Source organism: Aythya marila, assembly GCF_965140915.1.
Source record: "Aythya marila genome assembly, chromosome: 8".
Lineage (NCBI taxonomy): Eukaryota > Metazoa > Chordata > Aves > Anseriformes > Anatidae > Aythya > Aythya marila.
Window position 1 is genome coordinate 28293124 of NC_139049.1, and position 18511 is coordinate 28311634.

The 18511-nt window shown below is 42.3% G+C and overlaps 1 protein-coding gene across 6 annotated transcripts in view; it reads right to left on the reverse strand.

Annotated features, from left to right (window-relative positions):
• Positions 1-18511, reverse strand: part of DAB1 (DAB adaptor protein 1) — a 144494-nt gene that overhangs the window by 53933 nt on the left and 72050 nt on the right. For all 6 annotated transcript variants that reach the window (XM_082766425.1, XM_082766429.1, XM_082766424.1 and 3 more), the window contains exons 4-5: positions 2951-3090; positions 933-1031 (exon numbers count right to left, since the gene is read on the reverse strand). In XM_082766425.1, coding sequence (XP_082622551.1) covers positions 933-1031; positions 2951-3090 — 239 coding nt within the window. The remainder of the gene's footprint in view (positions 1-932; positions 1032-2950; positions 3091-18511) is intronic.

Genomic DNA, 18511 nt, shown 5'->3' on the forward strand with positions numbered 1-18511 from the left:
CTGCAACTTCCTTGACATGGACAAGTTGCTGCTTGGAAGCCTCAAACAGCAACCTCAAATTTTCAGATATCTTGTACCTCCGATTCCATATAATATACATATTTTCTACCAGTGATGATAAAAACTGTAAATTCTCGTGTTTACTGCTTATCTGACAACAGACTGTCATTGCTGCTAAGAGGAGCATAGTGCATTGTGGTGACGATGACCACACTGATCTGGAGTTACAGATCTGAGAGAAATTCTTACAATTCCTCTGGGACACCTGAGGCAATCCCAGCTCTGAGCTTGCTGTCCTTCCCCTTTCCCTGACATCAGTGGGGAAAATAAGCTTCACCCTTTTGGTCTTGCCCACAGCTCTCTGTCCTAGCTTGTTTTCTTCCCATGGCACAAAGGCCTAAATCCAAGCCAGTCCCAATCCTAATCCCTTGCCACTTCCAAGTCATTTGCCCTGTCCTGCTGAGGAGTCTTAAAGCAGCATCCAGAGGAGTGGCCAAGGCTGGACAAGAAAACCCATATGGGCACAGTTACCAGTCTCTAACTGGGACTACTGAAGTCTCCTCCAGACAGGAGATGATGACTCCAAGAAGCAATTTTGTGATCTGGCAGAAGGAAAGCAGATCCTCTCCTCCCCCTTCCTGGACCCAGAGCTGCGACTGTTTATGCACCTAAGGAGCATTTGTGTACTCAAGTAATTTCTTCTGCAGAAGTAGCCAGGACAAAGCTTTACAATAAACTGCATCCCCGTGCTACACTTTACACCTCAGTCATCTAATGGCTTGCTCTGATATATGATAACCCTTTATCAAGCTTGTCAGATGCTTTATGTGTGCCCACATTGGTGAGATATTACTGTCCAGCTAGGAAATACTTTTAAAGGAACAACCATGAAAACATTCAATTTTGTTCCATTGTACGATCGTTTTACTTACCCCTGTCTTTTCGTCAAAGATTTTGATTCCTCCAAAGGAGACTGTTAAGAAGATTTTCTGTTTATGCTCTCCTTTCGAACGAGCCGCAGCAACAATTCCCTACAGAAACAAAGAACAGGTTGGCTGGTTTCATTATTCCCCTCGTTTTGTGTTTCGATAGGTGCCCACAGCAAAGCACAAAGATTTGCTTGTGGGCGATTCATCGCCTCTTGGGGAATACTTAAGGGCTTTTCAGGAGCAGTACCCTGCTTGCTTTTGGCTTCCTCCCTTTTTTCAAGGTAGCGCATCCTTTTTATGCTACCCACAGACCATTGCAAATGTGCTCCCACTTCCAATCCCTATACTAGCTAATCCTCTGTGAAATTTGTTTTCATGGAAGCTGAAGGTCATTTCTAGAGCACTTTTTCTAGCTGTAAGCTGTTCTGTTTTCCCTTAAAAAAATAAAAGAACAAAAAACAACAAAAAGCCAACAGCAACAACAACAAAAAAACAGAACAAGCAGTGAAGGGAAAAAAAAAAAGTCCATGCCTTTAGCTTACTTCATGGATACACACTTACCTGGAATAAGCAAACCGAACTTTTTATAGAAGAAAAATGTTCTTTACTAAATCAAACTACACATCTACTGTAAAAAACACTGGCATACAGAGGTATTTTTTTTCATGATCTCAGGCTTTTACTTTGTAAGTGAACTTGCTGATACACAATTCATATATTATCCTTCCGCAGCGTAGCTATAATAGTATCTCCTATTTCCACCCTCTCAGGAGCCTGGCTGCCCTGATCAATAACACTGTACTAAGATGAAATGTAATCAAATTAAATAGTAAATAGCAAATAAATAAAAGTGTTTAGCCTTTATCTGATGCTCTGCAATTTCAAAATGTTTTAAGACCTTCCAGAGGTCATTGTTTCCATTACACAGACGTGAAAATTAAAGAGAAAAATTGAGTGATTTGTCAAAAGTTCCCCCAAAACATTATTCCTGGCCCTAAAACTGTTGTTAGATACTTAAAAGTGTCCTAGTGCTAAGGTGCCTTACATACAAACAGGAATTTCTAATGCTTCCTTCCCTAAAGAGTTTCAGTCATCTCACAGTACTGTTTGGATCAATCCTGCCAGTAAGCAAACAGGTATCTGGCATCTTGGAAGTGTGAAAATGGTACTCCATGGAGGAAGGAAACAAAAAGGCTTGCCCAGCAGAACAGTGACAAGTCCCCCAAATTGCTTCTAGGAACTATGGAAGGATGTGAAATACCCCGTGTGCAATCAAAACAGACACAAATATTGTGGCAGATGTGGTAAGTCTGTAGAACACCTTTTAGAACAGATTAATTTTTGCCTGTCATGAAATGTTAGCAACTGATTTGTAAATTATCTACCAGATCTTTCTTTTAGATTGCTGAACCATGGGATGTGTGTCATTCTGTGCTGTTTGCTCATGAATAAGCAACCTGTACTTGCCTGCTCCCCAAGACTGGAACCCATGCTCTGTCCTCTCAGGGCACGACCTCCTGATTTTGTATCCCTTTAGTCCTGCTGTTACAGGTACAAGACATTCCCCTCTCACTGAGGACACCAGTTCCCCTGTATCTCACCCCTTATACCCCACACCATCACTCCCCCTTCCTGCCTGTCCCCACAGGAGCTATAGTTCAAGGTAAGGCTGTAGTTGATTAGCACTGTCATATGAAGTGTTCTGATGTATTATTTTTGCTCGTAGTGGTTTACCTCCCCTTTTGCATACTAAAACTATTCAATTTGTGGATGTGTTGTTTATAATTTGCGGACAAATTGCAGTGGTGTCAATCATGAACAACTGCTGAACTCTGAGACAACCTATTAAAATTAAACTGGGATAAGCAATACCAGCCAGGAGTTCATGTACAATTGACTGACTTCGATACATAATTAACCAGAGCGTGATTCAGTGTCAGGAAAAGAGAATGAGTGAAAGTTCAGGCTGAAATTCGCTCCCCTTGACATTGTAATGTTAAAGATTAAAAGTGGCACTGCACCTTGAGCTTCATCATGGAGTCTTGGCATAACTTGTCTCCTCGGGCGGCAGAAACCTCGTCTATCCCAATCAGTTTTGCTTTGTATCGGACACCGTCACCCTTAAACCTCTTTATTAAAGTGGCTTCACTGCGATCCTGACCTGAAAAGATATAAGGGGAAAGGGAAATTTGCAGGCGTGTAAAGGCAAATAAATGAATAAATACTCCCAATTAAGTGGCAAATTAGATCCAACTCCTAGCTCAACACCTCAGCATGTGAACATTTGAATAAAATTAGAAGAAATGTACAAGTTCAATAAAACCTTTTGACCTTACTACCTCAAATGAATTCACAGTGGAATTGTTGCCATACAAAATCTCCTGCACTGAATTTGCACACAAATGAGGTTTACAGAAACACGAGATAAGCCTGAATCAGACCTCATGGATCTGAAAACTTCTGATCTGTATGGGTTGTTTGAATCCCCATACACTTGAGAATTCTTCATTTTGCAGACAAAACTCTAACAGAAATCCGCTGCTATTTCCTTGTACACCAACTTATCTAACCATATCAGCAATATTCCCACTATTACTATTTAAATAATGAAAAAAAACAAATGATGTTATTTGCTTGAAGAATATTACAGAATCATAGAATTTCTAGGTTGGAAGAGACCTCAAGATCATCAAGTCCAACCTCTGACCTAACACTAACAAGTCCTCCACTAAACCATATCCCTAAGCTCTACATCTAAACATCCAAGGACAGAGACTGAGCCACCTCTCTGGGCAGCCCGTGCACAGCACCAAAACGTTTCCTGATGTTCAGAGGAAACCCCCCCCCAGGTTTCACTTTGTGTCTGCTGCCTCTTGCCATCTTCTTGCCATCCTCTATAGAGGATGTAACAGTCTGCAATGAATCAAGCAGATGGAAGATAATTTACAGGTTTTGTTCTTGAGTCCCACTCGAGTGTGCAGCATGGGACAGCCACTGGCAAAATCTTTGGTTCACATAAGAGAAAGGAAGATGCAAGTCTACAGCTCTGGCTGAGACACCCTCAGCGCTGTCAGGCACTTGCGGACACAGGGTTGGGCACTGGACATCTTTCATACCCAAAGTGTGATGTATCACCTCCAGACAACAAACATTTTCCTGCTGGAATTGAGCCTTCAAGCCCACAAATCTCAGCAGCAAGTACCACACATCTTTAAAATGTGGCAATGGGTAGGCAGTACCTGCAGGATTTGATGCTCTTTTAACCTTTGCTGAACTGCTGATCTTCAAATCAATCTTACAGCTGCTGAATTTCCCTCCCCAGAATTACAAGTGTCTGTTGTTTGTTGTTATACTTTTATCTTACTTTATTTTACTTTATTTTAACGCTTCTTCTGCTCAGTGGGCACAGGTCCTGGTGATGCCATGGCCATGTCACAGGGGACAGAATGTTGGCGGTGGCCGTGTCACAGGGGGAGCAGCTATAAAAGGGCTGCAGCAGGCCAGTCCGGCCAGTCCGGCTGAGGAGTAGCCAGATGAGTGTGGGCTGAGGAGGGAGAGGAGAGGCCCTCCATGGCAATGAAGGGCGGCCGCTCCCCTCCAGCTGTTTTTTTTTTTTTATTATTTATTATTACAGATAGAATCCTGGAAAAGGACAGAGCAAGACCATGGCTTCAGCCTTCTTCCAGCACTCCGCTGGAGACGTGTTAACATTCTACAGGAGAGATCCCTGGACTCCACGGCCACATGATAAGGAAGGTCAACACCCAGCCCCTTCCCATATTGTGCCGCTGGCACCAGCCCCACTGATGTCACGGCCACATCACAGTGAGGCTGGTGACAGGGTGGGCCCAGGAGACGCCTGGTAGTAGACATGGCGGCTCTCTTGTTGCCCGTACTTGCTTCTCTGCTAGCCTCACCGCTGGACACAGACACGAGCCCATGACACATCAAAATTCTACAGGACAGATCCCTGGACTCCATGGCCACATGCTGAGGAAGGTCAACTCCCAATCTTCCCACATTGTGCCGCTGGCACAGGCCCTGGTGATGTCAGGCCACATCACAGTGGGGCTGGTGACAGAGTGGGCCCAGGAGGGGCCTGGTATTAGACATGGCGGTTCTCCTGTTGCCCGTACTTGCTTCTCTGCTAGCCTCACCGCTGGACACGAGCCCATGACATGTCAACATTCTACAGGAGAGATCCCTGGACTCCATGGCCACATGCTGAGGAAGGTCAACACCCAGTTCCTTCCCACATTGTGCCGCTGGCACCAGCCCCACTGATGTCACGGCCACATCACAGTGGGCCCAGGAGACGCCTGGTGTTAGACATGGCGGCTCTCTTGTTGCCCATACTTGCTTCTCTGCTAGCCTCACCGCTGGACATGGACACACGCCCCTGACACGTCAACATTCACAGGACAGATCCCTGGACTCCATGGCCACATGCTGAGGAAGGTCAACTCCCAATCTTCCCACATTGTGCCACTGGCACAGGCCCTGGTGATGTCAGGCCACATCACAGTGGGGCTGGTGACAGAGTGGGCCCAGGAGGGGCCTGGTATTAGACATGGCGGTTCTCTTGTTGCCCGTACTTGCTTCTCTCCTAGCCTCAGCGCTGGACATGGATGCGAGCCCATGACATGTCAACGTTCTACAGGAGAGATCCCTGGACTCCATGGCCACATGCTGAGGAAGGTCAACACCCAGTTCCTTCCCATATTGTGCCGCTGGCACCAGCCCCACTGATGTCACGGCCACATCACAGTGGGGCTGGTGACAGGGTGGGCCCAGGAGGGGGGTGGCACAACACACAGGGGTTCTCTTGTTAGTGCTTTTGCTTCTCTGCTAGCCTCAGCGCTGGACATGGACACGAGCCCATGATGCCACGCTCCTGGCCGCCTCTCCTTGACGCATCGCTGGAGATGCAGCAACATCCTACGGGACAGTCCTACAGAGGAGCAGATGGTGCCATCAGCGGACGAGAATTCTGCAACACCCCACACTTGCTATATGAACTTGTCTATGTGCAACCTTTTCTTAATAAAAGAACTTTTCTTAATAAAATGTAATTTTGAGAACCACTATGAATTGTGATGAAGTATCTTTTAGTCGTTTCCTGCTGATTTCCTGTATGCTGTTCTCCCACAGAGGCCAATGGAAACTTAATAATACCCATTGTTCAGCCATGAGGCCATATTTACACTTCAAGCCTTTGTATGCATAAAATATTAAACTGCTCCTACACATGTCTAGAATTAATTTCTTTGGGAAGAACTCAAAAAGCTAGAACATTCCATCTTGAAAATAAAATGAAACTGGAAAGCTAACCCACAAAAGGTATTGTTATCCCTTCACACTTTCACAGAATCACAGAATTTCTAGGTTGGAAGAGACCTCAAGATCTTAGTGATCTTAGAAATCATTAAGATTTCCTTCTTGAAGGAATATATTGCTGCTCTAAAGCCTGTACAATAAATACTGTCCCCTTGTCCTATTCTTTCTGTTCACAGAGATATACAGAACCAACATCACTACCAGTGTTGGCTTGCACAGGCTCCTCCTGCAAAGCTAAATAACGGCACAAGATGTTTCTTAATAAAAAAGCAATCACAGGTTAAGCTAGCACATCACTGTTAGGGTCAATGTACATATATTATACAGCACAGACTAAACCGAGCCACATAACGATGATACCACAGCAATCCATGAAAGCCACAGTAAGAAGACATAGAATAGAGAAATAGTATAGAGAAATCATCACCTCTTGCGTTTTTGACCCTTCCTCAAGTATCTGCAGAGGAGTGATTTTGTGTTTTAGCTGGAAAAAAATGTTAGGTAATCAGTCTTCCTAAAATTGATTACATTCTTCCTAGGGTCTCAAAACACCAGCAATGAACTGTGAGTATCTGCAAGCAAACAAGTAGCCAAACAAACGCCAAAAGCACAAATGAGCCAAGTGTGAGATCCTATAGAATTTGAAGTTTCTGGGCTCCAACACATTCCACCAAAACACTTGCCCAACCATGGACCAAAGTTGCTGAAATTTATACTAGTAACTCCTTGGAGCTCTAGTCACAGATTTTGTCCCCCAAAATGAACCAAACTTAAGTCTAGTTTTATACACCTATATTTGAGAATTTTGGCCCGAATTGTCTTCAGCTTCTTCCTGTTTGGAAAGTCAGATGTAAGCACAGAAAAATAGCTTTAAAAAGAACAACAACAAAAAAAATAATAGAATCTGATTTTGAGTGGATAGTTTATGGCAAGCAGGAAAGAAAGTTTGGAGGAAGAAGCTATTTTCTTTTGCATTTCTATTAAAAAAAAAAAAAAAAAAGAAAAAAACAACTTTGCCAGCTGTCAACACTTGGGTCAACTTTGCTAGTGTTACACACACACACCAAGCGGATAAAAAAACTTGTCTCAAAACTATGGAACTGAAATTTCTAAAATACCATTATGGAAAAAACTAGAGAGTGTGTAGGAGCAAGAAAGAGTTCTTCCAAATGAAGAAACTCCTTTGGCTCTCCTTCATCCAGAGGACAGCACAGTCCATGCCATGAACTAGAGATGGACTAAATGTATGTTAAAAAATAGAGTTATTTTAAGCACACTGAGGTCTTTGGGTGTGTTTGAGCATGCAAACTTCATTTCTTTCAATGACAAGTATCAGCTCAGAGCAATGTCTTAATGGTTTATTTAGAGCTCCTTAAAAATAAGGCGGCTGATGAGTGTTGCTATCATAGTTCAGCGGTCACCCAGCCATTTCCCTTGATTTGTTTCCAGTCCTGCTCCCTCAAAAGGAATTAAACCGAGGTTGAAATTTCATACATGGCATTTCATAAAAAATATTAGTAAGAGAAAACAAACTAAAACCTACAAATGAGACAAAAATGATAAATCTGAAACCTGAAGTAATGCTGACAGCATGTCTCAGGGAAATGCCGAGGCAGATGTTGGCACTGCCAGCTGAAAACGATGAGAAAACCTTTTCCACTTTCCACCCCCAGTGTGGGGCAGGAGGGAGAACATCTGGAGACACGACAAACTGCAAGGATAACAGTGGACTTTTCCGTATGTTTTCCATACTCGTGAAGATATCCTGTTGATTTGCAGTAAATAAAATTCAATTCCAACAGCTTTCTTGCCAACAATTTTCAACCTTACATCTTCATTACAGCAGAAGGCAGCTGTTAGCTAATACTAATAGCACTGTGACTCTGAGCACGTAAGTGTTCAAGAGTGCTTCCTGGGTCTGAGTCACGGTAACCAGCTTGCATTCATCCAGTTGTTTGAACATTTATACTTATTCCAACCTCTGATCTATTTTTCAGAATGAAAGTAAATCCATGACATTAATAGCCCATTCAAATACAACTTATGGCTATGTTTGCTTATGCACAAGTCCCATGTCAATTATGACCCAGATTAAGTAGGATAAAGTGCTTTCGGGATAAATGACTGGGAAAAATCATCAACCTGAAAATGATGTCAATATTTTAAACTGTGGTGGAAACTGCAAATTACTAGAGACTACAAATTCAGCCATAAAAGCCCTAGAGCAGTATGTCCCATGAAAAAGAAACGCACATGCACACTGCCCTATATTACGAGCCAGCCATCTGCAACGCTTGCTGCTCCTCAGTGAAAGTCCCGATCTCCCCCGATCTATGTTCATACTGGATTTCCAAATCCTGATGCTGCAACTTGCACTGAAAAACTTCCCCCCGGTTGGTAAATCACCGCGTGACAAACACCATCAGTGCAGCTGATTTTATTGCCCTCACAGGATATGAGATTTACATGGGGCAATGCTTCATTTGCACACTGGACACTGATAAGGAAGATTGTCCAGGCTCTCATCAACGTCTCATCATAAAAAAACAATCTATTTTTTTTTTAAATGACAGTTCATGAACAAGATCCTTTCTGTGTTTGAAACTGCATAAATAAGAGATGCCTGAATTACGAGGCTGTAATTCTTCTTAAGCTGTAGAGGAGGGTGGGTGCTAACATCAAACCACCAGACCGTGGTTTGTGTATGTGCCAGAAACCCATCTGGGAAAGTGCTGCCCCTTTTTGTTGGTGTAACAAGTGGGGTCCATCTTCTCCTGGCTGCAGACCCTGTGTTGGTGTGACCTGCTGGCATGCTAGCCTTTCCCTGCCTGTGCTGTACTGTGTGCTGGAGCTTAGCTGTGCTCAACACCGAGAAGCTGCACCTCAAAACCTTGGGGTTTTGCTCTCAGCTTGCCTTCCTCAAACCAGAAATAACTTCTCAAGGACAGGGAGGTAGGAATTCACAAACCAATTACGCCGATTTTAAGGAAAACTGAAGCTTGAGGTCTCACATCATTACTAGACAACACTTTAGAGCAAATTAGAACACGTATTTAATGACAAGTACTTCTTTCCACAACATGTATTTCCTTAGATCCCACTTTAGAATTTCTTGACTACAGAGACCACCACAGCTACTGAAACCACAAGGGTGAGGAGCTGATGCCCATCTCAGATGCCCACTGTGCCCTGTGCAGGATGGGTCTGCCTAGCAATCCTCATCAGGCTACCAGCACCACTAAACCATTCTGAAATGAGTGGAAATTATTTTTTTCTATTCAACTTTTTAAACTTCAAAAACAATAGCAATTTTGCACTCATTTGTTCTAATCATTTGCCTTCATAAATTGCTTTTCACAAAGCAAATATCCCAACCCCTTGTTTGCAACTGAACACAAGCATCTTACTATCCAAAATGAAACCAGACTTAATTCTCATGCCCCAGACTGCGAAAAAATATAAAGGCAAAAAGAACACCAATGCCCCACAAGTTCTATTTAGAAAGGTGATCGCTTCTAATTAGAAACCATGCCACTGTTGACACAGGCAAAGAAATGTTTAGTTTGCCGCATATAGATTTATAATCCTCAGAGGCCCTGTAAATGTAAATGTATGACTAATTACTTCATCTACTTCTGTGTATGTCACCGTTCCCCTTCAAGCCATATGCATTCCAGCTGGAGCCACTGCTCCTGCCCACGTGGAAGAACATGACCTTTGGTGCAGCACCAAAACGTTGTGTTTGGACCTCCAGCAGCCCCAACGAGCACGAGAACTCCCCAGAGCTCTTCTGAGCTTCCATCTGAAGTAGCAAGAGCCTCATCATCACAATCCGGTTTAAGGTATTTTATCTATCTCAGTAAACCTACTGTGAAAGTAATAAATGAGGTTTTAAATGCGTTCAATCATTTTCATTCAAGGCAATCTACCTTAAGATGCCTTCATCAAGCCAGAGTTGAACCCCGAACTCTGAGTACTCAACCCAAGTTCCTCAAGTGCCTTCAACCCCAAGATGTGACTGAACAACTTCTCAAACCCCTCTTATACAGCCCAAGAGGAAAATGAGCCACTGCAGTGAATCCAGCTCTGAGCAGCCTGTGCTGGGCTCTCCCCAGCAGCCGTGGGCCCAGGGCTGCTGGTTCTGTGGTATGAATCTGGAGAGCTGCATTTGTATGAGGTTATCTGACTCCATGTAATGTAAATGCAGACCAGAGCTCACTCCAGATTTCCTTCCAAGGCTGTGAATTTCGGTGGGGGCTTCAGGAAGACTCACTCTTGGTACAAGTCAAGGATGGCGCTTCCTATCAGCTCCTGGCCCAACAGAGCACTGAGCGAGCAGTGCATTAATATGCTAAGACATCGAGCAAACTCTGCTCATTCTCCCGGGGGGGTTGTAAGTGCTGGTATTTCATAAACACAAAAAAGAAAATAAACCAAAGCATCACAGCAGTAAGCACACTGTTGCTTTTTCTGTATGTTCTCATAGCACACTCCGCATTCCTCACAGCATCCGGCAATCTAAACCAATAGCCCTGGAAATGGCTATATCCTTTATTTAAATGTGTAAAGCCCTCAAGGCATAATCTGAATTTCTTGATTTTATGACCGTAAAATATATAATGATATTATCACCAAAGTCAATAACATGCTCCTGGCAATCAATTCACTGAAGAACGACACAGCACCGTCTTTTTTTCTCCCCCCTTTTCTGACTAATAAACTGTCAAAGTTGCATTCATCACACATTCAAATGATAAACCTGAAATAACACCGCCTTACATCTCGCCGGGCTGCAAAACAATCATATACGCACTTACAAACAGCCTGCATCTTCATGGGGACAATTAGCATTTTTATAGCAGCGCCGTGCAGGAGAACACCGAACAGAGCACTGCAGTGCAGCGTGACCTCCAAGGCACGGCACACGCTGAGGACTGGTGGATTAACTGCTAAAAAAGAGAGATTTCCTCTTAGCTGTGCTTATACATGCCCCTATACCCACATATATGTTTATCCACACTTTTGTGTATTTGCACAGATGCGTGCACACGCTGTGCACGGCTTCGTTTGGGAACAATTATCTGAAGAAAATTCGCCGTAATTTTAATCAACTACATATTTCCCCAGGAAAGAAAAAAAAAAAGTACAGCAGCAGGTGTTAAAGAGAAAATATACATAATTATAGGTACCTTTCAGTACAACAAGCAGGTCCTGAAGGAATCAGGAACAGCTCAGCCAGGTTATTCTCCTTGCTGGCACCATTTTCTCGATGGCTGCCCAGAACCACAGGTCTGATGCCCAAGGCCCAAAAACACCACGGAATGGATTTTGTTATCAAGACCACAGCACCTTGGGAGCACAACTACTCTTTCACAGGCATAACATATTTCAGAGCAGTATATCTACACCGGATCTTAAAACTAAAACTAAAACTAATAATAATAATAAATCCAAGTTTTCCTGTTAATCTCATTTTTGAACTTCTCTGTCACAGGTAGAAAACTCCAAGCTGTCAGACTGTGCATTTGTCGCTGAAGACTTTGGGAGCACAACTGCCCAAAAACGTTGTGCTGCACCTAGGAATCTGATACCAAAATAAAACCTTTTCACTTTTTTAAGTCACCACCTGTGTTCTCTTCCTCTAACAATGTTCCTTGAGTAAATTTCTTTTACAATTAGTCATTTTCAAGGAAATAAGTACGTCTTTTTTTTATAGGATCCTACCGAAAACTCTTGGTTACAGTGTATGAGTGCAACTGGCATGTGATGGATGCAAACTTTTCCCTTCACCACCTCACAGGCACGCTGAAATGTCTGCAGTCCTGGAGTACTTTCAGCTTACCTTACCTACCTCCGTGCTGTAGGGTCAACAAGAGAACTCTGTTGGTGTCTATTACATTAACAAAGTGCTGTCTCCACAGTACAACATAAAACTTCAGCAAACTATCCTTTAAACCTCCTTTTACCAAGAATCCTACCTCCTCCGAGGAGCTGCCTGTGCCCAGCAGTGCCAGCGGGAGCACATGAGCCCCTAACACAAGGCAGCTGAGGGAAGTCTCCCTCCTGCTCCAGTGGTGCTGCCGAACTGGTGGTGCCTCTGCTCAGAAAAAGGTAAAATGCCCACTTTTGACAGCAACACAAACGTTTTAAGACAGAGTATTTCTTTTTGATAATGATAAACCGTTTAAAGAGGTGAAACAAAATCTGCTCTGAAGGCTCAAGGAACATCCATTACAGTTAAAGCTAAAAACATTACCTACTATTTTAAACACCAATAAGGGCTCTCCAGGAAAACTCAATCATCATTCAGCCTATCATCTCAGCAGTATTTCCCAATTGTTAGCACTGCTATTCACTGTAACCTCCAACTGAGAGATTTTATGGCTCCTGGCATTATTAGCCTGTGAATTACGGTACTTGAAGACACCTACACAGTCTCACTCTCAGAACCGAGTTTACTATATAAATAAGATGTTTCCATACTATTTGCTGCCTTTGATCAGAGCTTTATGAGTAGAGATGTCATTCACAAGGTGACAGCAACTGTAGCTGTCAAGTTTTTATCCTAACATTTTGTGCTCTACACGAGCTAGGACAAAACAACACATACGTTTTACCATCTCCAAAGCAAAGCACGGAATAGATTAAATTATTTCTTTATAGTGCAAAGAATTATGTGGGAGTATGGCAAAAGAAGAATTCAATTATTTACAGAGAAGGCCTCAGTATAAAATAATGTTTGATTAAACTTCTGGACAAATCTCAGTGCTAGAGAGTTCAGGGCGAGCACGCCGGAGCTGACAGTGACTGAGCACCCACGCTCCGTGGGCAGATGACAAAGCACTCATTTTAGCTTTAGCCAGAAGGCTCACTGATCAATTTTATTTTCTTAGATAGTCTTTGAGATGACAGTACACGGGCACATCGTCAGACGCAGAAATGACCAAAAGCTGAATGTAATTAAACTTCCTTTCAGCCCCTGTACCATGCAAGTCTTCATAAATCTTGGAGAGCCATTTTGTAAGGTGCCTTTCCACAGGCCAGAAGCAGAAGCTGCCAAAATCCCAGGCTCTACTCTGGTAGAAACTGAAAAAAGACACTGCAATAAAACTGCGTTTTGGGTACCGGCCTTGTTCAGCAAGCTTTAGGGAAGAAACAAAAATGAAGCAAGGGAAAGTTGGTGGGCCCTTTTCTGCTTAGGAGATTAAAAATGAAAATTATGTTTTCTGTGCAACTAAAGGCGGAGGGACAAAACATTTTTGTGTGTGAAATTTCCTCTTTAAAAGACAAGACAGTTCAGCAAACTTTGCCCAGCTAGCGTTTCAAAGCTTAGGTAAATGTTTAAATCAAGTAGACATCAAAATGTCAAGTAAGTGTAGCCCTTGGGAAAACAGGGTCATCGACCAGTTTGCTCCTTACCCACTTGCCTGGATCTCAGTATGAAAACGCGTGTTTCTTAGAGAGATGATTTTGATAAAAGGTGATTGAAAATGTTTGCTCCATCTCTGTATTTCTGTGATTTTGATTTCATAGTGATCCTTAATTAGTACTAATAAGCAAACAGAATTTTTCAGGTGCACAGTAAAAGCCCAGACTCACTGAAAACGAAGGGATGCATTACGGCTGCATTAATATGCCTAAGCAAAACAACCAGCAGATATCATCTGCTGCCAAAAATCTCTAGAGAAGACTCCAGAGCAGCAAGGAGAGGTTAGTCTAAATGGAGCTGTTCAATTATGCCAGAATGTGTCGTTTCCCAACCAAATCAGAACCGGCTGGGGAAGAAGAAACCGAACTCCAAACTCCACTGCAGCAGCTGAAAAGGTAGCCAAAACTTGAAAAGCTGAGCATTTAAAGATGGCACTCTAAAGAAATATTTTGGTACATGACCAAGTATCAGTTTGTAATCTTGTTTTTGAATCCCTGACTCTTTAATTCTTCAAGAACCAGAAGTGCTCAGACCTTATGAAAACAATCAAGCCACTTTTATATATCTACCTGTATCTGGCTTTAAGCATGCAATTTTCAGGAACAATTTTAATTAGACTTTAACTAATCCCGGACTCAAGACATTTCACGCACTTACACGCAGTGCCCCAAAATCACATCGAGAAACTTAAATTCACAATTAATACTTCAAAGCATACAAATATATTCTGTTGATGAGTTTATCAAAAATTTAGTTTTTGTTGTGTATAAAGACAGAAAAAGGGTGAAGAATCAGTTCACTTCATACAAAGGCCAAATTCTTGTGCTGCTGTATGATAAATGTTAATTCTCTGAGTGTAAAAAGAGCAAGTTAAGAAAAGGTTATGCTCCGATTAGCATCCCCAAATTTCTCACATGTTCAATAAGGGAAAAATCTTTTTATTCAAGATAACTAATTACATACTTGAAAGTCACCCAAGAAAAGAGCAATAGCCCCAAACAACTAAAGCTGGAGGACAAAGACATTATTCAAGGATTTAAACTTTACTCTTTTGCCAACACTGTGGATTCCCAATGCAATGGTGCTCTGTGCACCCACAGAAATGGCACTTGGGGCAAAGTGGATGAAATCAGGGCTGTGTGCTAGGGGTACCTCGGGATGCAACCCTTCTCCTTGAGCCATCCTCTTTGTCCACGGAGAGGGCAGAGCCCACGCTTCTGCTCCCTGACTGGCTCCCTCAGAAGGGAATTAGGTATCCACATTACAAAGCCTCTTCTGGCGCAGGAAAAAGGGGAAGAATGAAAATGACATGTTAAAAACACACAGTAAGTAGATTTATCGGAATTACCCTATGATGATGTTAATTCAATAAGAGAAGCAGCTGCTATTTGTTTTCTACAGGCAAACAGAAATACCAGTATTCGCCACATGGCAGTCAACAAGAAAACAAAGCGCTAGATCCCTGTTGAAATTGTTCACTTTTTGCAATCCAATGTTTCAGGAAGAAAATTATTTTCATTTTGGCCTCCCACTGCCTCTGCAACATCAGAGAATGTCTCTCCCTGTTGGAAAAACAATAGGAGGCAAAGAGAAAAGCAGCTTTTTTCCTGAGACTTTGGGCTAAAAAACGCCATCAATTTCAAAATTACAACAGTGGCAAAGTGCTTCTTTCAATCTGGTCCTTTCATTTTTGCCTCCTGCTGCCATTCCTATTGTCAAAGCAGCAGCAGGAGGCAGAAATGAAAAGACTACTGCCGGCAATCACCCTTGGGCAAAACGTTAATAAGAAGTGAAACACTCCTGCACCAAAGCGAATTCCAGAGGTAAGAGACTGGGGTTTGAGCTCCTCGTGTGCCACGGAGGACCAGCACATCAGGATAACTCCTGTTTCTGGAACCAGCTGCTCAGGAGCCAGTGTTTGGGGTGCAACTCGGGAAACTGAGAATGAAACAGCATTGCCAGAAAAGTAATAAAATGCAACAAAGCCAAACCACCACCATCAAAACCCACCGGATCACTGCAAGGAACAGGAAAGGAAAGTACTCGACTGGGAAAAGTTGGAGTCATTTCTCAAGACCTTGGGTAAAGAGGTTGGGCTGTAAGGGCCTGAGGAGCGAGCTGCCTGCCAAGCTCACCTGTGGTGGTTGAGTCCAAGCTGCCTGTTAGTTTGCCAGTGGAAACAGCATAAAAGGCCAAAGCCAAGTGCTTTGTGCTCCCAGAATTTGTATGAAGTTCAACATTTTAACAAATTTGCTAGCCATGAAGACCAGTCCAGTATTTACACAACGGGGTGAAGGAATGGTGTGACCAGAATGAAATCTCTAACAACCTTCCCTCAAAGCACCCTGCACAGGAGCGAGAAGCTCTTGAAAAGGGTGACGAGAACAAACCAGCCAAATAACCACCTCTGTCCCTTGCCCTTTGGTGGAGTTTCCCAAGACCCCAGGCTGCAAATCCATGTCCTCCAAACCTCACCGATTTAAAACTGATACCCTCGCTGCCTGAAAAACTCTACCAATAAAGTTCAGCATCAAAGAGGAGTACGATGAAGAGGAGGCTTGAAAGAGAAGACATTTGCCAAGGTTATACATGCATTTCTACTACCTTTGTGGTAAAAAGGGTTCATTACAGGGGAGTAAAATTTTTCTCTGAAGGCTGGGGGAGAAAAAGTGTGCACAAAGTTGATCTATAGAAGTTCTTCAAAAATGGAGAAAACAGCTGCTGAAAAGAGGAGCTAATGAAGCAGAATATGATGTTACTCTTCACTGCATGAATGATACAAAAGAGGAGAGGGTTTTGTTCCCGGAAACAGGGACAAGACAAAGTTACCTTTCTCCCATTAAAAAGAAAAAGCAATGTTATTTCAAAATAGAAAGCAGTACTGTGTCTTGTGCTAGAATTGAACAACAAAAATTTATGAAGCCTGAAAACTACATTCTGTGCAAAGTGCACCTAAACTGCTTAATCACTTGTGTTGTTATTTTAAAATAAAGGAAGATAACTTCAAAAAATACATATAAATTAAAAAGGAGGTAAAGACTGTTTTATTCTTTGGTCTGAGTTTTGTATTGACTTAACCTGTACAAAACCCTTATCATATTAACTTTAAGGACATGCAGATAAAATCAGTCTGCTGAAATCAACACAGGCATTAAGAACAGCCTTGGGGAGAATCTATCATTAAAATATTGCCAGACTTCTAAAACATTATTATTCCTTGTGCGTTCATTTATTTATTTTATTATTATTTTTTTGATCATCTTCTAAAGAGCTTAAGATCTGTCTACTTAGTGAGATCCTCCAATTATTTGATCCCTGGTACCATGAAGCTTTTCTGGCCATTTCTAACACTAACAGTATTTTGCAAGACTGTGTTGAAAGCATTGATCAAATGCTGCACAAGTCCTCTTTAGGCTGCAACCCAATGCCTTCTCAGTAACTTGCCTACAACTTACCCATTTACAAACAAAATCGACCATGTCTAATCTCCATGAAAAAAAAAAAAACACAAACCAAACCAACCAACAGACAAGTAATTTAATGTCTGTAAGCATCTTAGTGTATTCTAAGATAGGGCATTGCTCTGCCAGGTTGGTGTGCTATTAGCTAGGGGACTCTCAAGCATCTGTCATGCAAAGTAGGTCAATTTCTAGCCATATAATTCTGATTATGTCAAAATATTTATTCATGAGCTTCATAATTCAACATACTTTGAGTAAGTCATATTTATGTAATAAAATAAAATAAAATACATCTAAATTATGGTTGCAGCTTCAAACACTCTGGTAATCCAGAGACATGGATAATGTTTTTCCCTTGTAACATACTGGGTATTAACAGAATTGGATTTATTTCCTCTTTGCTACTATTTTTAATCAGTTTCCCAAGGAAACTTGTTCTGGTGAGAGATTCGGACTGACACCAAGCTGGGAGAAAAGCTGCAGGTAACGCTTCTGCAGTGACGGGGAGATGGAAGAGTTCAGTACCCACCAAGGCCATCTATTATGAGGTGATCATATCAAGACAGGAGCAAACAGCACCTCAGAGGCTTTCAGTGCTATTGCAGGAAAAGAAAAGGTCTCCACGGTCACATTTTTCCTCATTCCACCGCACACTCCCACAGCATCCAGACTGTCTGGGGGCTTTTCTTTTCTTCTACCCATACTTGCTTTTATCAGAAGCCCCACATTGGATTCCACTTTTTGCCAACCATATCCACATAAAATACCCTCTAAACCTTAGGCCTGGTAGAAGTAAAATCTTTAACTTTCCTCCCCAGTTACACATTGCCCAAGCCTACATTTCATCTCCCGGTACTGTGCCAGGAAATGCAACAGAAAAATGTATTTTGCTATCATTTCTAAGCTAGATGTGATGAACATAATTCTTCACTTGATTACGTTTTCTTTTATGCCATTCTAGCAACGTCTGAGTAAGCCAAAATGAAGAGAGAGTCTTTCGAGCAATGACCACAACATGAGGCAAAAGGCATAAGGGCTACATGCAGGTTCTCCTCCTAGGTCACATGAAATGGCACATATACTTCTGTAACATACAGGAATTTGGCTTCCAGAATAGAGAGGAAGGAAAGGCTTTAACTTTCTGCAGTCAAGAAGTTGTGCCTGGCCAATAAAGATACACAAGACCTTCTGATACTCTTTCACCTTCATATTTCAACAAATCGTCAGGTTGCCTTTAAACAACCAAGATAGAAAGGCTGCATCCAAAAAAAATCATTAAAGGAGGAAACTCTGTATTGCGTCAGCCATGCAGCTACTTTTACAAGCTTTGAATATATATATATATATTAAAAAAC